Below are 22834 nucleotides of genomic sequence, written 5' to 3' on the forward strand. Positions count from 1 at the left end.
CCGCTCATTAGCTCCCTTTCTCTCTCTTACCTCGCCTCTTTCTCTCCCCCATCTCTCTCTCTACATTCTCCTGTGAGAGAGTGATGGTTTTCACAGAAGAGTGTCAGCAGAGCTCGTCTCCTATCATGTAGGACACTACACTGCTAAACCAAAGGCGGGGGGCAAAGAGTTCGTGTTTGGTGGTGAATGTTGGTGTTTGGTGGTGAATGCTGATACTTATTGGTGTTTACTGGAGAATCTTGGTGCTCGTTGGTGTTTACTGGAGAATGTTGATGTTTGGTGGTGTTTACTGGAGAATGTTTGGTGGTGAATGTTGGTGTTTGGTGGAGAATGTTGGTGTTTATCTGTGAATGTTGGTGTTTGTTGGAGAATTTTGATACTTGTTGGTGTTTATTGGAGAATGTTGATGCTTGGTGGTGTTTATCTGATAATGTTGGTGTTTGTTGGAGAATGTTCATACTTGTTGGTGTTTATTGGAGAATGTTGATGTTTGTTGGAGAATGCTGATACTTGTTGGTGCTTATTGGAGAATGTTGGTGTTTGTTGGTATTTATCTGAGAATGTTGGTGTTTGTTGGAGAATGTTGATACTTATTGGTGTTTACTGGAGAATCTTGGTGCTCGTTGGTGTTTACTGGAGAATGTTGATGTTTGGTGGTGTTTACTGGAGAATGTTTGGTGGTGAATGTTGGTGTTTGGTGGAGAATGTTGGTGTTTATCTGTGAATGTTGGTGTTTGTTGGAGAATTTTGATACTTGTTGGTGTTTATTGGAGAATGTTGATGCTTGGTGGTGTTTATCTGATAATGTTGGTGTTTGTTGGAGAATGTTCATACTTGTTGGTGTTTATTGGAGAATGTTGATGTTTGTTGGAGAATGCTGATACTTGTTGGTGCTTATTGGAGAATGTTGGTGTTTGTTGGAGAATGTTGATACTTATTGGTGTTTACTGGAGAATCTTGGTGCTTGTTGGTGTTTACTGGAGAATGTTGATGTTTTGTGGTGTTTATTGGAGGATTTTTTTTTGGAGAATGTTGATACTTGGTGTTTATTGGAGAATGTTGGTGTTTGGTGGTGTTTGTTGGAGAACGCTGATACTTGGTGTGTATTGGAGAATGTTGGTGTTTGGTGGTGTTTGTTGGAGAATGTTGGTGTTTATCTGTGAATGTTGGTGTTTGTTGGAGAATGTTCATACTTGTCTGTGTTTATTGGAGAACATTGGTGTTGGTGTTAATCTGTGAATGTTGGTGTTTGTTGTAGAATGTTGGTGTTTGTTGGTGCTTGTTGGTGTTTATCTGTGAATGTTGGTGTTTGTTGGAGAATGTTGGTGCTTGTTGGTGTTTATCCGTGAATGTTGGTGTTTGCTGGAGAATGTTGGTGTTCGTTGGTGGTGTTTATTTGAGAACGTTGGTGTTTATTGGAGAATGTTGGTGTTTGTACATGTTTGGCTCGTAGGTAGAACGAGGAAGCAGAAGGAGACAATATTATGTCCTTACTGTCAGCTCACTGAGCGAAACAGCAATGTCACAGAAATCAATTCATATTTGCTATTCATTTATTTATACACACTACAAAGCTCCGGAGCAGCGGCGCTGACAGGCCGCACCATCACACAGGGGTACGGATTTCTACACGTCACCGAGATCCTGAAGGCAACAGGAACGTAATGAAACACAGCAGGATGCGACTTCTGGAGAATCCATTTTAATGGAGACACACAGAGCACAGCACAAAGGAAACGCACAGAGGTTTTCTGTTAATCTCTCCTTCCTTCCTCGAAGGCTCTGATGATGGTTTATCACAAGTTTTCTGACTGTATTTATAAGTTATGTCTATTTTGGAGCCTAAGCTGTTCTTTCTTTCTTGTGTTTCCATTTCAGGGGTGAAATAACAGCAAAATTAAATACAAATGTAAATATACAGCAGTTTAATTAAAATCAAGGCCAAATCCGGCCAAACAAATGGTCAGTCATGACAGCCCATTAACTTCAACCAAGTGACCAGCTGTTATGGGAGCAAGTTTGCTGTAAATCTTACTGTATAGAAACTTACAGATCCGTCACCCAAACCAAATTCACGTAATAATTATTCATGTTAGCATGTGGCTGTTTTTTAATCATCCATTCACAATCATTTAACCATTTGTTTAATCATCCAGTCAGAATTTAGTATTTAGTAGGAAAGTTTAAAGACGTTTTCAACTGTCCAGAATTGTGCAGAGTACTCGTTGTGCCAGTAGGTGGTCTAGCGGCTGAAATTCTACCTCAGGGAGGAGTTTTGTCATGACTGTTATACCGGTACGCCACAAATAAGCACAGCAGGTACTATGTGGGTGGTGGATCATTCTCAGCACTGCAGTAACACTGACGTGGTGGTGTTGTGTTAGTGTGTGTTGTGCTGGTCCGAGTGGATCAGACACAGCAGTGCTGCTGGAGTTTTTAAACACTGTGTCCACTCACTGTCCACTCTATTAGACACTCCTACCTTGTCAGTCCACCTCAGAGACGATAGCTCATCTGCTGCTTTGTTTGTGTTGGTCATCCTCTAGTCCTTCATCAGTGGTCACAGGACGCTGCCCACAGGACACTGTTGGCTGGATATTTTTGGTTGGTGGACTATTCTCAGTCCAGCAGTGACACTGAGGTGTTCAAAAACTCCAGTAGCACTGCTGTGTCTGATCCACTCAGACCAGCGCAACACACACTAACACACCACCACCATGTCAGTGTTACTGCAGTGCTGAGAATGATCCACCACCCAAACAGTACCTGCTCTGTGAGGGTCCATGGGGGTCCTGACCACTGAAGAACAGGGTAAAAGGGGGCTAACAAAGTATGCAGAGAAACAGATGGACTACAGTCTGTAACTGTAGAACTACTAATTCAGAACGGTGATGTAAATATTTTGCCATACTGCCCACTACATGTGTAAGGTACTGTCTTAAAGCACTCTGCTGTAACGAAAATGACACCAGCTTTTTAAGTGCCCACTCTTTAAAGGTCTTGTGACTCCGTCCCTTATAATTACTTGAAAAATGTACTGGCAGCTGTAGAAAAAAGTCGAACACAGGTAATGGTAAAGACAGGTGAGATAATCTTTGACATTTAAGTTCTTTTTGAGTATGAATCTGCCTCTTATGTTGCCTGCTTGTGCTCTGACCCTTGCCTGTCATGAAAGTAATTACTGGACTGTCCCACATAAAGACACTTCGCACTTACGACCGACTTGCTTCACTCCTCCATTGCAACACGTTAACACTAAATTCCTGTGTGCGCTGGATAAGTCAGCAAGACAGCTTATATAAACCACCCTACTCTCACAAAGTGAAAAAACAGGGAACCTGAATCCTTCATCATTCAGAAACATCCTGCTGCAACCTGATTGGCAGTCGGGCCTCCACAGCAGTGCTGTGTTCTGTATCTGATTTGAGTTCACAATGCTGTGGCCCAGTCACACCCCCCCCACAGAGTCAGCCAATGAGAGTCTTCTCATTTAAATATAGGATCAACATCATAGATAGAACCAAACATCCCTTTCTTAACAGATGAGAAAATACTAGCTCATCGCATGTGGCTCTTTGACTGTCCTGTTGTGGCTCCACAGCAGAATCAGATTAGTAGGTAAAAATAAAATAATCCTCCTTTACAGTAAAATAAAGCTCTGCTGATCGTTCAACACAGTTTAACAATAAATGGTCTTAAACTCTGGAGTTAATGTAGAACTGCTGATTCACCCTTTAACCCTGAAGATCAGCGCAGACTGCTGGTCACCATAGCAACACAGACAACAATCTAGTAGCTAATGAAAAGGCAAAGAGAGAGATTTAAGACGAACATTGATAATTTGGAGACGAATGGACTTATTTGTGTTTATAAATCACTCCAGCTGGTTTCCTGATACGTTTAATCTGCAACGAGAAACTGACAAACACTAACAAATCGTGAAGCTGAAGTCAGTTTCTCATTCGCCAGCTTCTCGTTCTAATTGTCCCGTTCCTCCTTAAATGGTGCCACAGTTACATTCTGTCACCTCAGGCGCAATTTAAGGTGGAACGGGAAAATTAGAACAAGAAGCTGGAGAAGGAGAAGCGATTTCAGCCTCGTAAAAAGTCAAATGTTGAGAGACATTTTATTAGAAACTGTTCTGCTTTTGCGGAAAAGTTTCCTGCCGGAGATGCGAGAAAAGCGGCTATAGCTGAACTAAAGCTTAAAGCAGAGCAAAGTAAGTCTGTGTTTTTGTTTATATTATATTTTTTAGTCTACACTGGGACATCAGCACATACTGAGACATATTTACAGCCAAGATGGTAAAACATTACATCAATAAAATGGACGTAAAATGTTGTGGCTCCCAAGGCGGTTTGATTTTTCTTGAAAGGACAAAATGGCTCTTCTTAACATTTGGGTTGCGACCCTTGCACTAGGTCAAAACACACCACAGAAAAGCTGGATTAAAGTGTTTTTTCCCTCCCACTCATCACAGATTTCTTTCAAAGAGCACTAGGAAACATATTGAACTGAGAAAAAGGAGTAAAATATGTCTCTTCTATATTTTCTCCAATCAAAACTGCTACTGGCTGGAATGTCCTGTCAAACAAAAATATATATGTACCGTATGAGTATGTAAGAGTGATGAAGTGTGAAGTCTATACAGAATTTATTCGTCGACTACTTTCTGGATGGGCCTAGCAGTATAATTAAGTGGGCCTGGCCCCACTGAGGCCCACCCACAGCTACAGGCCTGCATACAAAAAATAAGCGGCCAGTAAAAACATGACCAAGCGCTTCGGCCAGTTTATTACTGTCCTGTAATTAAGCAATAAAATCCCCCCGGGGTCCTTCCAGTCGAAGTGTTGATGAAGTCAATCTTGTTCGATCTGTATGTGCGCGACGCTCTGGGGTGAGAATACAGCACTCAGCTGTGGCCTCCGCCTTCACGGCCTCACTAATCATTACTGATCCACCAGCACAGAGAGGACGAGAGCAGTGGAGTAATGAGGTCAGCGGAGTAACCGGGCGGTCCATGAAGGCGACACGTCCCGCAATAACAGGGCCGGTCAGGACAACATCTCTGACGTCATGAGTCTATTAGCCCGTACAGACAAAGTCAGCTATGACAAACGTTTCGAGAGACAGTTTCAGAAATCAATTTTACAGTGTTTACCCGCCACCTAACGTAGATCAGGACAGACAAAGAAGTTTGCTTCTTTAGTTTTGCACTGGAGTGTCGCGACCAAGACCTGTCTCTTCTGCCCAGGGTCTAGACATATATGAATATCTCTAATATGTTCTATACTATTGCCCTGACGACTAACTGTAGTCTAACTTCTTCAAAAAGAATTAAAGGAATAAAGTAAAACAGGATAAAAAGGAACAAAAAGGAATTAAAAGACTTCAGCTGCTGAGTTCTTGTGGAAGGAAGGAAAAGGACTTCTCTTTATTGAACTTTAAGTGGCAAGATGGTTCCCGGACCACCACAATGCAAAGATCATCTCGAGGCGTCTTGTTTTTACATCCTTTTTGGGGTGATTTTTACACAATTCCATATCATCTTAGTCCCCATTGTATCCAGAACCTGCACCCTTTTTGGCAACCCTTAAAGCCAAACACTCATGATGTCCTTTTTTTAAAAACCATGCTGACCTGGTTGTATCAGGCTGTTCCATCCTCTCAGGGTCATCTGACACAGCTTCTTCAGCCAAGTTCAGGAGTTCACTTCAGCTATAATTTACACTGTCATCTAACAGAGTTCCCCTTTTTTAGTTTTTACCTCAGCTATAGTTTATACATCATCCAACAATCCCCTCCTTTCAGCCCTAATCTGTAGCTACACTTTGTACAGTTCAAGAGTTCATTGAGTTCATCCCCTTTAGAGGTGATATCCCAAATGCATGCAGTCTATAACCTGCTTCCCAATGTTACCTTTTTAGGAGATTTCCAAATGTTCAAGTTAGCTAATATTTACTTTATTGATTATTAATCAGGAATGTTTCATTAAATATTTCTGTCAGGAGCTACAAGGCTAATGTAACAGAAAGTAGTGGAAGCCTATAACAGGGATGTAGCTACGTGGTGGCCAATGCTAATGGAAACGCCTTGGTTATGGGCTTCAGAAGGGAGGAACAGTCTAGGCGTTGGCCTTATCATCAGGAGATTGCGAGTTCGATGCCCAGCGATGCCACAGCCATCCGTAATCACTCCCCCCATTACTCAATGCAATGTTAGCCAATGTAGACGTCTGTTAGCTGAGGTAACAGAATTAGCAGTTAGTGTTCACCTCCAAGTGTGTTGAGCTCCAGTGACGCTGCGTTAGCAGCTGTATGAAATGACGTGGTGGAGCTTCATGTGCCTAGCTAGCTCTGCGTTTATGGGCTTCAGAGGGGAGCAACGGTTTAAGCATTGACCCCATCTTTAGGAGACTGTGAGTTTGGTTCCCAGTGATGTCACAGCTATCTGTAAATATTATAAAATATATAGATTTTTATATATATAGCCAAATAAATATTACAAATATATAATGTGAGTTGTGGTCCCCAGGAGTCGTGTCACTGGTTTTACCGCGTAACAAAAAATCTATTATTTTGAAATAAAAGTCACACTGATGACATCATTTGACTTCCTTTTACCTGTTTTCTGAGGATCTATGAAGAAAAGCTCATGGTGAGTCCACTGTGTCTTTCAGTTATCAGAGATTTCCTCATTCAGCTCATGATTTCATATGAAGCTTTTAGCTGAAGTCACTGGTGTGACCGACTTTATTCTGAGGTAATTGTGAATAAATAGAACACAAATGGATTAAATTACATATTTTAGTGGATATTCCATGATTGACAACATGTGGTTTGATGCTCTGTAGCAGTTATTTAGTAAAATGCATTTTTCATTAAAAATGTCTCTGGTGTTCCCTTTATTATGTGTAACACCAATGAGGATCTGTAACACCAGTGACCCCTAGGGAGAGATAGAAAAGTGGACATGTCTAGAATGACCCAGACACAATGAATTAGGCTTGTTGTTGATTGTTAGGGGGCATAAAGGTCCCTAGCCAGCCCCCATCCTGAACCATGCGCACTAAAATGAAATTCTGCCTACGCCACTGGTGTAAAACCATGTGGAGCTGTTCAGTATCTCTATTAGACTTGATTATGTGGTTTCTGACACTGTATGACTCATTCTATAAACATGAGCTGATGAATGGACAGTTTTCATTTTTCAAGGCGCAGCTCTGCAACATCCTTCTGTCCTTTTTTATGCATTACAATGTCAAACCAGAATAACTGTGTAGTTTTTCCCCTGAGCTACGACTTAAACGCTTCAGCACTGATCCACCAGCAGAGAGAGGACGAGGCCAGCGGAGTAATGAGGTCAGTGGGGTAACCAGCCTGTCCATGAAGGCAACACGTCCTGCAATAACAGGGCCGGTCAGTCAATTAGCACCTGACACTGTATGACATACTGGTATCTATAAAAATCAACTTCACGGCTAAAAATGGCAGCAGCAGCCTGAAGCCTGAAACCACACAGTCAAGTCTGTTAGAGTTTCCTAAACAACTCCACACGGTTTGAGGTGAGCGTGTGATAAACTAGGCAGAATGACCACAACTGAAAATATGATTTATGCCAAACTATCGCTTTAAAAAGAAGGTGCAATCATACCTTTTGTGGACCGGCCCTCTAAACGTTGGGTCAAACTTGTGTGGCTCACCTGTAACACAGAAACAAAACCAGCGTCAAGAAGAACGTCGGCTACGGCTTCAACAAGAAACGTATTACATCATCACAGCAGACATCAACTCATAACACAACACAGATCAGCACAAACACTGCACACAGTTATATATCCACTGCTACTGCATGGCCTGATTAATGGTCAAACCAGTCAGTACTACAGTGTGGGAACAGCAAGAGGACAGAAATATACATTACACTGTTTATCCTGTCATCACCCTGCTCAGGTAAACAACAGCACAACTAGTAAACAAGGTCATTCATTTAAAATGTGCTCGAGCTTTACAGCAAACAAACAACAGACACTTCGGCCCAGTCCCATTTCTTCTTTTTACCCCTACCCCTTGTTTTCAAGGGTCTCCTTGCCCCTTGGAACTGAGTTACAACAGATAGTGGTTGAAATCTTCCCTCTGAAATGAGACCCTCAAATAAACAGAGCATCACTTCATTAACAGCTACCAGCGCTGCTCTGTAGGCGACCCTGCCAGTCTGCAGTGACAGCAGAGGAGGGTAAAGTTCAGCTCCTCACTGCTGGGCTTTAGTTACATTTAGGGCATCATATGCCTTCAAAGATTATTTATTATCATCCACTCCTAATTCTTCAGTGATACGAAGTTAAAGTCAGATATTCACCAGATTCTCATTAGAATTTTCCTGTTCCACCTTAAATTGTGCAGCAGATCTGATGCCTGAGGTGTCAGAAGGTAACTGCGGCACCATTTAAGGTGGAATGGGAAATTTAGCTGGTATTAGCATAGTACTAGCGTTTTACATGCTTGTTATGAAGAAAAGGACCATAATACACCATAATATAAGATAATACAGTGGTTATCGTAATTTTTAACGGGGAAAATTCTCACATTTGTGTTTCTTTTGTCTCTTGTTCAGCCGTCTTACTGGTTTTTCTTTTTTCCTCATAACTCTCTGTTTGGAGTCTCTGAAAAACCTCCATTTGGAGGGCCATGTAGTCCCAACACTTCACCCCTACCCCTCTATCTGAAAAAAATCAGGACACCCTACCCCTAGATGTGAACTCGCAAAACGGAGGGTGTAGGGCTAGGGGTCGGGTGTGGAAAGTGGTAAGGGCAAGGGGTGAAATGGGACTGGGCCTTAGATTAAACATAATACACCCCTTGTACTCTTATTGCTCTGTAACAAGATGCTTATTTGCACAACTGTATAGATCAGAGGTGTCCAATCTTATCCGCAAAGGGCCAGTCTGTCTTCGTCATCAAACATTTCAACAGGTGACCTCCTGCTGTTGGAATGAAAACCTGTAGGCACAGCGGCCCGTTGAGGATAACACTGGACACCCCTGGTATGTAATATTCTGTATATAATAGTCTTTATAGTATATGTCTACTCAGACCTGCGTACCTACAGATACTCACACATTATTCTGTGTCTCTTAGTTAAACACTTCCTAACAGTCTGCTTACTGGTCTGGTTTGTTCAGTATGCTACATTTCATATGTGTCAGTGTTCCTACACTTTTTTTTTTTAAAAACAATGGAATTCCATGACTTTTCCAAGACATAAAATGAAATTTCCATGCCACACATTTAGCATAGTGATGGGCGATATATCATCTAAACCGGTACGCTGTGAAACTGACCTTTTAGTGATATATTTGATAGATAAGGACCATTTAAGTGCCAAGTTAAAAAAATGTAGAGGCGCACAACCGCGCACCGCGAGAGCACGCAAGGCCAGGGGGTCAGAAGCGCTGCATTTGTGTCATTTCCTGCGTGCACACCCTCGTGCCACTTGCAATGTGTCAAGTAGAAACCTAGCTTCACTCACAGTGAAGAAGCAAGGCCCAATCCCATTTCACCCCTCGCCCCTGTCACTCAGCCCTTAGTCCTCTGTTTTGCGCGTTCACGTCTGGGGGTTGGGTGTCCCGATTCTTGTTGAGATAGTGGGGTAGGGTGAAGTGTTGGGGCTACATGACCCTCCAAACGGAGGTTTTTCAGAGACTCCAAACAGAGAGTTATGAGAAAAAAAGAAAAAACAGCAAGATGGCTGCGCGAGCGACCAAAAAAAACCACAAATGTGAGAATTTTCTCCTTAAAAAAATATGATAACGATCATATTATCTTAGTTTAATGTCGTTTCAGTGTATTATGGTCGTTTTCTTCATAACAAGCATAAAAAAATCGCTAACAGCATGCTAATGTCTCGGTAGCTAGCTAGCTACTTTCCCGTTCCACCTTAAATAGTACAGCAGTTCTGACGCCCGAAGAGCCACAATGTAACTGCTGCACCATTTAAGGTGGAACGGTAAAATTCGATCAAGAAGCTGGAGAATATCTGACTTCAGCTTCTTATCACTGAAGAATTAGTGGTGGGCGATAATAAATAATCACCCCCCTCTTTGAAGATCATATGATGCCCTAAATGTAACTAAAGCCCAGCAGTGAGGAGCTGAACTTTACCCTCCTCTGCTGTCACTGCAGACTGGCAGGGTCGCCTACAGAGCAGCGCTGGTAGCTGTTAATGAAGTGATGTTTTTTTTTTGTTTATAAAAACAATATATAAAAACATCCTCCACAACACACACATTCTGAGTGTTACACCTCAGCTAGTCGAGATTCATATTAACGACGTTGGTAAAGCTGGTCCATGTGCTGCTTTTTGTGATCTAGACTCAAATCTCACGTCAAATGTGATGAGATGACGAACTGAGTGGGGGAAACACCCAAGAAAATTCCATGATCTTTCCAGCACTTATTATATTCCGTGACTTTTCCAGGATTTTCATGACCGTATGAACCCTGATGTGTGACTCACCAAGACTAATTCCTTATATGTGTAACATACTTCGCAAAATAAAGTGATTCTGATGCTGAAACACAATGAAACACTTACAGACGAATACATTGTTCTATTCAAATTTATCTCATTAAAATTCTTTAAAATTTTTAAAAATTAAAATGATCTTAAATACAGTCAGGAAATGTACCATTTCTCCTGTTGATATTGTTGTAAGTTTAATTTAAGATCATTTAACTTATTTGTAGACATTCTTTACTTGTTTTAAGTCATTTTATTACGTAAAAGTATCTCACTATGTTGGCAGATAATTGTGCTTGTTGTAAGAAATGTGCCTACAGTGAGATAAATTTACTTAATAAAATGACCTAAATCAAGTAAAACATGTCTAGAAATAAGCTTAATGATCTTATAATAAGTGAATAAACAAGAAATATTAGATAGATTGACTAGATTTGAGATCATTTCACTTCACAAGATGCCATTTTTGCAGTGGCGAGCTCATTTCACTTTAACAGGAAGGCAGAGCTGAGCTCTTATTTTACAAAATAAGAGCTCAGCAGCACAAAAAAATAGTTTCTGGAAAAAAAAATTATTCTAACCTCTTTCAAAAATGAATAAATAACTGGTTTTATCAGTTTCATCAACCTTTCAGGGTGGATGGAGATTTATTTTTCCCACCACGTCCTGCGCTGTGTGGAATCCATACAATACAAACTGCTAGACGAGCTCTTCACTGAACCGGAGAACCACACAAGAACCGTTCATGCTGTCATGACTGTAGCTCGGTGTGGAGAAGAGCCCGCAGTGAGAGAGCGCACGACTCTACTGGAGTCATTATATCATCTAATGCTTCGTTTGCAGCAGTTTGAAGGCCAAAGACAGCAAGAAAGAAATATATTCAGTCCCAACAACAAACCGAGGTTCTGATGAATCACCCTGCCTTCTCAACACGTCCCACCATAGTCATCATTTAAAGGCAGCGCTCTACAAAACACTATACACTCTTTAAAAAAGGTGGTTCTTCAAGGGTTCTTTAGCAAAGACAGGGCCATGAACACTCAAAGAACCATGTGCATGCTTAAATGGTGGAATGGTTCTTCAGACTGATGGAGTACGTGTTATATATGGTTCTATATAGCTCCACCCAAAAGGCTTCTGCTATTATATACAAGCCTGACATCGTAACAACAGAAGAACCCTGTCTGGCGCTATATAGAACCATTTACAACACTTTCTCAATCAAGCTGAAGAACCATTTCACCATGTGAATGCAAATAGTTCTTCAAGTGTTCATGGTCCTGTATAACGTTTACATGCACTCGATAATCCAATCATGATCAGATTTCTGCAGTTATCTGATTTATTCAAATGGTCATGTAAACAGCACACTCTGGTTTCTCAGATCAGAGTAAGGTCTAGAAATCCGATTAAGAAAACTCATAAAGAGGCTGGATTTTCAGCTCAGTAATCAGATTTAATCAGATGTAAACTCTTACTCTGATTTCTTTCGGATTTCTCAGTCTGACTACATGCTTGACGAAACAATAGATTTAAATACATTTTATTAATGAATAAAAGTGGCGCAACGTTTTTTTAATAAAAAAGCCGCAGCGTGAAGTTTGAGTTTTATGTTACGTTTACGTAAAGCAGAAATCTGATTACTGTCTGATGTATGTGATCTGTATACGTTTGCTGGAACTCACTGCTGAACCTCAGGACATTCTGAACAGTTATTTTGTCTGTCATGGTCACCTGTTGCATTGTTATGTATAGGCTAAGAGCAGCTGCTGGTCCATATACTTTATTTAGCGATGGTCCAGGGCAGCAGTGTGTCTGAGACTCTTCAGTGCCCCAGCCAGCTTGTTCAGTCTGTGACCTGCACACATACGAATATAATCTATCCTCCAGACTCAAGTCTGATCTCCTGGTAGTTTGATTCTTCAGTAATAACACTGAGCTGAGACTGAAGTGAGGCTGAATTATCATTAAAACACAATAAAGCAGCTGAAAAATGTGGCTGTACTACATTAATGATGTGCACATGACAGACATCTAGAACATCAGCACATGCCAATTCAGTTGCATCAGAACGATGTTCAGGTGTCGAAACACTTCTCTCCAATTCAACTGCAAGTTAATTAATACAGGAGAGCCAAGTAAATTATGAGGAGCAGGTCAACTCGTATGGATGTGTTAGTGTGTGTTGTGCTGGTATGAGTGGATCAGACACAGCAGAGCTGCTCGAGTTTTTAAACACCTCAGTGTCACTGCTGGACTGAATCGTCCACCAACCAAAAATATCCAGCCAACAGCGTCCTGTGGGCAGCGTCCTGTGACCACTGATGAAAGACTAGAGGATGACCAACACAAGCTGTGCAGCAGCAGATGAGCTATCGTCTCTGACTTTACATCTACAAGGTGGACTGACAAGGTAGGAGCTCTGTGAGGGTCCATGGGGGTCCTGACCACTGAAGAACAGGGTAAAAGGGGGCTAACAAAGTATCAGAGAAACAGATGGACTACAGCGCACCTATATAGTAGTATATACATATCTCGGTGCTGTTGGAACAAAACCTCGTATCTCCAAAATGGTAACTTTACAGGAGAAAGAAAAAACATAATTTATTTTTAATGTAAGTCAATGGAACCAGACTTTTTTCCAAGTAATTTTGGTTCATTTCTTTTGGTCCATTCATCATGAAGTTGACACACAGTATAAAGGTCCATCCATCCATCCATCATCTAAACCGCTTATCCTTCTGGGTCGCGGTGGGGTGCTGGAGCCTATCCCAGCTGTCATTGGGCGGAAGGCAGGATACACCCTGGACAGGTCGCCAGTCCATTGCAGGGCAGACAGACAGACATACACAATCACACAAACACTCACACCTAGGGTCAATTTTAGCATGTCCAATCAGCTTAACTACATGTCTTTGGACTATGGGAGGAAACCGGAGTACCCGGAGGAAACCCACGCAGACACGGGGAGAACAGGCAATCTCCACACAGGAAGGACCCTGGTCGCCCGGCCGGGAATCGAACCCAGGCCTTCTTGCTGTGAGGCGACAGCGCTACCCACCGTGCCGCCCCAGTATAAAGGTCAACATTTTCAAATAATGTCAAAAACTGGAAAAAACACACATTATAATGTTAATATATAAAATAACATGAAGTTGTATTAACATTATAATGTGATGTATAATATACAACAACAACAACAACAACAACAAATAGAGTAAATAAGAGAAACCACATCGCCAGGTTCTTCTCTTTCTCTTTTTGCTCCTCTCTGTGTCTAGGTTATAGTCTCTTGTTCAGAACGTGCCTCTCTCTCTCTCTCTCTCTCTCTCTCTCTCGTGAGGCGCGAGTGCGTCGGTGGTTGCATTGTTGCACTGTTGCAGTGTGAAACCGCGTGAAAGGCTTTCAGCTCAGTCAAGGTCGCCGTGAAGCGCGGAGCTCGGCTCTCTGAGCCCGAGGCTGAACGGAGGCAGATTAAAGAGCGGCTGAAGGAGCCGGAGAGCTGCAGCAGTGTCCTTGTGACTCTATCAGTATTCACACTGACTGAAAGCTTATCCTGAGTGAGTGCTACTGCCCGCCTGGACGCTAATCCTCACGGCGCTGCTCAGCCCTCCGGCTTTAAAACACTGCACTCTGTGATCAACATGCTCACATCTTACCTCCACCGTCTACTGCAGCACAGGTTAGGCTACAGGTAGACACATTTACCCAATCCGCCCCCCCCCTTACCCCAAACTCTTTAGTCTAGTACCCCACCAATTAGCATCATGCACACTCGCCTCAAAGTGTGTGGAGGTGTTCAGTGTCTCTGATAGACTTGATTCTGTGGTTTCTGACACTGTATGACTCACTGTGATCTATAAACATGGACTGAAGTACATTAGCATAGATAATAACAGCAACAATAGCATCGTTAGGCCTGAATTGTGTCTGTACTTTTATCCCTTTGTGGGATCAAGGAAACATAAGGCTTTTTAAAACTATAATTCCTATTAAAAAGTACATGTTGTGCTATTTTATATCTGCAAGAATCTGTTTAATGTGTTGACTCGGATCATCAACTTTACCACCCAGAAAACGTCTGTAAACTAGTCTTTGTACTTAGACTCTCATATAAACTTTGGCCTTGAACTCAAGTTTCTATATATATATTTTTTTCTAATAAATAAACATAATAATAATAATAATAATAATAATAATAATAATAATAACATGTCCGTGGTTTTCCTGGAGTCAAAACCAAACGACTTGGTAAACTAACTAGTCTAACCATGAATCAAAAATAATGATTATTTAATTTCTGTAATGGTCATTCAGATTTTTTTGTTTGTCTGTTCAGATTATCTTTTAAATGTGATCTGTATGCGACATCAGTCTGAACAGATCAGCTCCTAAACTGACCCTCTAAAGATCAGAGCGTCACGCTGCTTCACGGCTCATCCAGAGGTAAACAATCACGACCGCCAACGAACGCCAGTCGCTCCCGGAGGATCAGCTTCATCTTCACCAGCATCACAGGAGCCATCATGAAGCTTCACTGACTGACAGCTGGGCTCATCACCCAGAATGTGTTGGAGCCGTAAAAAGGGCGCAGTCACTTCTTTGGTTCGCGTCCTCGGATTCTTTAAACTGTGCTTTCAGACTTTTCCTTGACGATGCGGTCTCGTTTTCCTTTGGCCGCGTTCGGCCATTTCCGAGTGGCTGCGGAAAGTTCCTTCTAATTTTTTGTACAGAAACATCAGCCCAGATGTTTATGAGTCTCAGCAGCATTAAATTATGACGAATGTCGAGTTGGGTTGACATAAAAGTCGCATGAATTCCGATCTGGCTGTTCAGACTGAGTCGCGTTGCTGCAGATCGGATACGTATCGGATTTCAGTACCACATATAAAAGCGTCTCAAATCAGAATTGAAAATGTCAGATTCTCTGTGTTTATCTGTTCACACTGACACACAGACACACATCTGTGTCACATATGAAGAAAAAGATCTGATTTAGGCCACTTTTACCTGCTGTGTGAACAAAGCCTAGAGCTGGGCGATATGGCCAAAAACGTTATCACGACAAACAAAATTCATATCGTTCGATATCGATACACATCGCGATAAATGTCAAATCATGATTTCTTTCACGTTTGAAGGCTGATCTATCACTATCACTTATGGTCCGATCATGACAAACACTCGGCAAACAGTGGAACATTTCACTAATCTGTCTTGGGACAGTGGGAGAAAGTTTCTGAGCTGTTTTTATCAGCTGGAAAAGCACAGCTGCAATTTTTGTAATAGTCATGATTTAAGAAAGAAAACAGATTATTTTAGCTGTCTGGTGACGAGCGCTCGGCTACCCCGCTACAAACGCTAAACAAGTGGCCAACAACAGTGCTAAACTCTTTAGTTTCTCAACAACGTCAGCTCGGTCCGGTAGGTCACTGCTGTCACTCCTACCACATCCATGTCAGAGCAGATCACAGTATTCAGACACCAGCTAGACGGCTGGGTTTCTCTATGCTATCGTAGTAGTTTAAGGGGTGAACCGCAGTATATCTGATGCTCGCTGTGTAAAAGCATTATCTGCAGTGTGAATCTCTCACACCAGTCACAGAGTCCTCCTTTTAGGCATGTTTAAACTGAAAGCGGTGATTTTGTGTCTTGTTTGATCTACAGTATCATCAATTCACCGTGTTTTGCCGGAGCGCTGCTTCAAGTTAAAAACAGCTAGCCTGGAGAGACAGCGCTCTCCCGCTCTCCAATGCCTCACAGCTTCCTCAGTTTACTTTCGAACATGAACCACTTCTTTCTTTCACTTTCGTTGCTCGAGAATGCACTAATACTAAAATATGGCGGTTTGGCGCTGTAACACGGCGCTAAAGTTGTTAGGATGTTAGTAAAAAGGTGAGTTCGCTGTAGGACAGTACAGTTACACCACTGACCTCGTCACTCACACTCGGTCACAGGAGTACAGATCGCTGGGCGCTCCACTCAAACAGGGACTGTATAACTCCGCGTTTCAGCCGTTGCTAAAGTATATTTGGCGACCCTTTTTTCACTCGTGGCCCCCTCCCTCTCTAATCAAGTCGAAAAACTTGGAAGTGCGCCCTCTCCTGGCGACAGCAGAGTAGTGTCGCTTTCCTTGCAGTAGAAAACGCCACCAGGGCTTTCGCTAAAACGTGGAAGTGTGAGAATGGTGTATTATATCGAACATTTATCGAACCTGTCTTATCGCTCTATCGAGGAAAAGTCATATCGCGATACTTATCGATATTATCGTTATTGTTTTATCGCCCAGCCCTAACAAAGCCTTAGGGTCTTTTTTATGGTGCAGTACCCTGCCCCCTCTTTTTAAAAGGCACGTCAGAATAAAAGTCCTTGACATGACATTTGAGGAGATCAGAAGGTTTTGCAGTGAACTGAACACTTTAAACCTGCCCTTAACTTTTAAAGCTTCAAACAACCTTTTTAATAGTTTTAAAGGGGAATTCCACCAATTCAACATTGCACAATTTAACGGTTAATACACTCTGAGTCATTCAGAGTGGTTTGGTGTAAAATGTTCCATGTTAGAGAAACTCAGAACTGTTCACAGTGGTGGTGATAGGAACCAGACGTCCACCTCTAAAAGCTCCCTCACTGAAAGTTACTACATGAAATGGTTATGAATTCACTGCCTGATGACTGAGACACTGTTTTAGACACAATCTTTTGCTCTAAACCATGTTCACAGTGGAGGGGTACATGCAGTGAGTTATGAGGCAAAATAGTCCCCAAAGAAACATATTTTTAAAATAAAGGGACACCTTTCACAGCACATTAGAGCTCATAAACGTTTCAGGCATTCAGAATGTTTGGTATTTGTGTTCTATAATACAACCAGCAGCCTGGAATGGAACTGAATGATCTGACTGGCTGGAAACTCCTCAGCATCTCCAGCTCTCCGCACAGTTAGACTGGCATCACGTGACGAAGTGTGGGTTTGAAAGCCGTATGGCTGGACGAGATGATGAAAGGAAGGAAGACAGATTGTACAGCAGTAGGAGGGAAGGGAAAAAACGATTTCGACACAGACCAGCCTGCCACTCATTTCTGGGAAAGTTCACGCCTGGTTCAGAGTGGTCCAGCGGGAGTTACGGTCCTGACCACATCTCATCTGTTTTCTCATCTCTTCTTACTCAAGTTCATGTCTTTAAAGCGATAGTTCAGTCACAAATCAAGTTTATGAAATGCTCCCTTCTTTCCCCAAACATAGTCGATCAGCCAAGACGTGTTTTGTGTTGTTTTATATGTAAAAAAGCCATTATCTATAAAAACAGTGGCTCGTCCTGTTTATTGCTGTGTAGTGTGTTAAACAGTGAGTGCGTATACATGCGCTCAATAATCCAATCATAATCGGATTTCTGCAGTTATCTGATTGTTCAAACGGTCATGTAAACGGCATACTCCGATCCAGAAATCCGATTAAGAAATCTGATAAAGAGGCTGGATTTTAGCTCAGTAATCAGATTTCTCAGTGCATGTGAACTCTTACTCTGATTTCTTTCGGATTTCTCAGTTTGCACATGCGCGAGATCAGACGCCGGATGTAGCGAGATGCAGCAAAACACTGTTGGAGTGACGCTGAAACCAAACACAAAATGAAGGATGTAAATATTCTTCATCTTCTAGATGATGTTTGTTCATATTTTCAGGTAAAGTGTTTAAAAAAGCTGAAGTTTGAGTTCTACGTTACGTTTACGTCACGACTGCTTCTGTGAGTTTATTGGCTGGTCGTAAAGCAGAAATCTGATTACTGTCTGACTCATGCAGACCCAGAGTTTCCCCATTATCTGATTACTCAAGTGCATGCAAACTTGTTGATCGAATTAATGACAAAATCTGATTTTCTGCATTTATCATATGTTAAGTGCATGTAAACTCACTCACTGTCAGAAATCACATAATCAGTGTGGTCAGTGGTGGTGATAGGAACCAGACGTCCACCTCTAAAAGCTCCCTCACAGAAAGTTACTACATGAAATGGTTATGAATATGCTGTCTGACACTTGTGAGAAGATTTTGGCCTAAAATATACTATAAAATATATTCATGGCGGAGGGATACATGCAGGGCACCGTGAGGCAAAATAGTCCCCAAAGAAAACTTATTATTTTAGATTTTCCACTATTTTACCATCATCAACATCCCATATAAAAAGACCCAATCCTGGTCTATGTTATACAGTAAATTCAAACATTCTGATAATAATCAGTCTCATATCATGATAATGTTTTCATTAAACTGTCCAGCACCGGTGCTGCCCCGCAGTGAAACTGTGCATTAAGGGAAATTTCTGTGATTGTTTAAGATTTATGCATAATTAAATGGTAAACACTGTCATTCAGAGTCAGAATCGTTCACAGTGGTGGTGATAGGAACCAGACGTCCACCTCTAAAAGCTCCCCTCTAAAGACTTAACATCCTTTCATGGTGGAGAGGTACAGAAACAATATAGTCCCCGAAGAAAACTTATTTTTTCAGATTTTCCATCATCATCATTCCATATAAACTCAGAAGACTCGTGTAGGTTCACTGGTGGTTCTGATAGTAAATAAAATGTCTATATCTGTGTTGTAGTCATGGCGACCCCTGGTTCCTATCACCACCACTGTAAAGACATCTGAGTCACGACAATCAGCCATTTTACACCAAACCACATAATGAATGAATTATGCAGAAATGTTTAGATATCAGTGGAATTCCCCTTTAAAAAATGAATAATCTGTACATCTCTACTTCTTCTTCTTCTTCTTCTTCTTGTTTCTCTTCTTCTTATTATTATTATCATTATTCTCATTATAAGTAGTAGTTTGTCACCTGGAGAGATGTTTTGATCAGGTAGCTCTGTGGCCAAAGCTCTGAGAAATCTCTCAGCCAGGGCCGCCATGTGGAGCGTCAGATTGGGAAGCACGCTCAGCCAGCAGAAGCTGGGAAGCGGCTCCGATCCCTCCAGACTGACCTTGGCACGCAGACTGGGAAGCAAAACGGAGTGAGTGTTTCTGGGAAAGTGCCAGAGAGCGGGTTGGAGGAGGAGAACAGAAAGCAGGGCTGGCTCAGAAACCAGCTGATTCCAATCACAGTGAAGGCCTCGCTGTGAGAAACCAGCTACAGTCAGACAAGCACAGCCAGCAGCAGTCAAAAGTTTGGGGACAACTGGCTGCATGTTTGTTTTTATAATCGCAAAGATTTCAGATGTCTATAATTCAGCACTGCTGGAAAAAGTGACAGAGAGAGAGAAAGAGAGAGAGAGGGAGAGAGAGAGAGACATAAACAGGAGACAGAGAGAAGAGGGAAAAATGAGAGATTAAACTAGAAGAGAAAGACAGAATAAACAACAAATGAAGAGAGAAAAAGAAAGAAAAAGAAATATAAATCAAGACAGAAAGAAAGAAAAAAACTAGAAGAGATACAGAGAGAGAGAGAGAGAGGGAGAGAGAGAGGGAGAGAGAGAGAGAGAGAGAGAGAGTGAGAGGGAGGGAGAGAGAGGGAGAGAGAGAGAGAGAGAGAGAGAGAGAGAGAGTGAGAGGGAGGAGAGAGAGGGAGAGAGAGGGAGAGAGAGAGAGAGAGAGAGAGACGGTGAGAGGGAGGGAGAGAGAGAGAGAGAGAGAGAGAGAGAGGGAGAGAGAGAGAGAGAGAGAGACGGTGAGAGGGAGAGAGAGAGAGAGAGAGAGAGAGAGAGAGAGAGAGAGAGAGAGTGAGAGGGAGGGAGAGAGAGGGAGAGAGAGAGAGGGAGAGAGCGCAGTGACCTTGATCAATGTGAGGCCGTGTGTCCGTGGACAAAGCGGTCCGGACATTTGGAAAAAAGCCCAAAGGCATTGTGGGAATGGCATCATAACGGCAGCTCTGTGGACTTTATTTCTGCTCGGTGCTCATCATCTCCACATCCCTCAGCAAACACTGCACTGAGCGAGAGGAGCGTTCAGACCTGACGCTGCGCCACTTCAAACTCCACACAAATCAACTTTAAATGAGCTTTCAGAGCTTCATCTGCTCCATAACACAGACAGTTACAGCTGTCCAGCCAGCACGACTGCATCACATGGATCTGTGTCATTAACAACAACACAGCTTCTGTGCAAAAGTTGGACAAATTTACATATTTTGTTGATTTCTGAAGTGAAAAGAATTAAAAAAAAATCATCTGCAAATCTCTACAAAACCTCGTATCTCCATTTTTGTCGTTTTTCAGTTTGTCATAATTTGAAAATGCCTGTTGTTCTTTACACTGTGTGAAAATTTGATGAACTGACCAAAAGAAACGGCCCAAAATGACTTGGAAAGAAGTCTGGTTCCATTGACTTACATTCAAAGTAAAGTGGGTTTTTTCCTTCTCCTGTAAAGTTACCATTTTGGAGACACGAGATTTTGTTCCAACAACACACGCACACTTTCTAAGCCGCTTATCCTTCTGGGTCGCGGGGGCAGCTGGAGCCTTTCCCAGTGGTCATCGGGCGGAAGGCAGGAAACAACGACAGCGAAAATGACTTTACATTTGATTTCTTTCTATTCTTCTTTTAGGAACTGTCACTCACTCTTCCTTGCAGATGCTCCTAGTTTTTCTTGGTCCGTCTATGATCTTGATTTTCAAAGCTTTTTGTGGTGGACTTTGATGTATGTTCTGGATCACTGTCCTGTTATAGAAGCCAGCTGTTTTCAGCTTCAGTTTCTTGAACTTGCTTCCAGAATTTGCTGACATTTAGTGGAATTCATTCTTCCATCTACTCATACTATGTTTCTCCTGCCACTGGCTGCCGCACGGCCCCAATGCATAACAGATCCACCCTATGCTTAACATCTGGAAAGGTGTTCCTTTCATCAAATGCTGCTCCTTTTTCTCCAAAACACACCTTTCATTGACTCAGGTCCATTCTTGCATCCCACAGCACTTGGTTCCAAAACGCCTCTGGCTTACCTAGATGTTTCCGCCGATGTTGACTTTTGTGATGAGGTCACAGGTGAGATTTTCCTTCTGATGCAGATCATGTTTGTGCGAGTGACACTGTACAGTATATTGGTGCACCACCACTCCTGTGTCAGCTAAACCTTTGCTGTCATGTGGGGGTTTTGCTTTGCATTTCCAGCCAGCATACGAGCAATTATATCTGAGGTCTTGCTTGGTGTTCCAGATCTTGCCTTGACTTCCGCAGTTCCCATTGATGACATTTCAGACAGTGGAAACTGTGAGCTGGAGGTGCTTTGACATCGTTTTAAAGCTTTCTCTGCTTTGTAGGCATCAGTTTTCTCAGATCCTCAGCCAGCTGCTTGGAGGAGCTCACGGTTGTTGAGTGCTATCACAAGAGTGCCAGAGCTGGAGAATTTATAGCGCTCTGGAATTCACCAGCTGACAATTCCTTATGACTGTACTTGGCCAGCCTAACCAGCCCTAACAAGTCAATTAAGGCTTAACGAGTTAATTAAGCTCAGAAAATTGTAATTTGGCCAAACATTTGCATACAGCTGCATGTTCTACCTTTTGAGTATGAGTTTTACAGTAAGACTAAAGAGCTATTACTCTGAAATTCCTTAACCGCTCAACATGACTTAGGCATGCAGTTAGCACAATGCTAATTGGTGGGCCATAAGCTTCTATTACATAGCTACATTAGCTTCGTAGCTCCCACAATGCCCACAATGTACTCAGTAGTGCACTCTCGCAAAAGTCAAGCGCTTCTTTGCTTAAACTGCAGCCTCTGCGCTTTTATAATAAAGCCTTTACTGTACTTGAAGCTAAAATCAACTTGTTTCCGAGCAGCATGACCTAGAACACAGTACACTCCCTTACAGAACAAGAATTCTTTCATTCACTCCTGTCCTTCTCGCTCACACACCCACACACTGAGCGAGCTGTGCTACGGTCCTGCTGTGAAACACAGGTTTCTTTCATCAACTCTCCATTCGGAAAAGCAGCTTTAAGGATGAGTGCAGGTGCAATAAACAGCTTTCACTCACTCTAGCTGTCTATTTTTCCTCTCTCTGTCACTTTGTCTCTTCCTCTCGTCCCAGGAAAACTCTCAACTGTCAGGTCCCGAGTGAAAGAACCACAGAATGTCAGGCTTCAGTCTCGACAAAATTGTGCTTTTGCTGATAATTGGGGCTCATGAACATCTGTTTCTTTAGTTTTTGTGTTGGCAACATTTGTTCTCCACCGCAGTTAACAGAATTAAGGACCTTCTACTGGACCTAAGACTTAACACTGGCCTTTACACGTATACACCTAAATTATAAAGCTTACTATAACCAGAGAGTGTACGTTGGACCTAATGCTCTAAGACTTAGCCTGTCC

The 22834-nt window shown here is 42.2% G+C and overlaps 1 protein-coding gene across 4 annotated transcripts in view; it reads right to left on the reverse strand.

Moving 5' to 3' along the window:
- The window catches only part of LOC118813965 (choline transporter-like protein 5-B), a 77719-nt gene that overhangs the window by 38561 nt on the left and 16324 nt on the right, over positions 1 to 22834 (reverse strand). For all 4 annotated transcript variants that reach the window (XM_036579608.1, XM_036579606.1, XM_036579609.1 and 1 more), the window contains exon 2: positions 7654 to 7702. In XM_036579608.1, coding sequence (XP_036435501.1) covers positions 7654 to 7702 — 49 coding nt within the window. The remainder of the gene's footprint in view (positions 1 to 7653; positions 7703 to 22834) is intronic.

Source organism: Colossoma macropomum, unplaced genomic scaffold (genome assembly GCF_904425465.1).
Source record: "Colossoma macropomum unplaced genomic scaffold, Colossoma_macropomum, whole genome shotgun sequence".
Taxonomy (NCBI): domain Eukaryota; kingdom Metazoa; phylum Chordata; class Actinopteri; order Characiformes; family Serrasalmidae; genus Colossoma; species Colossoma macropomum.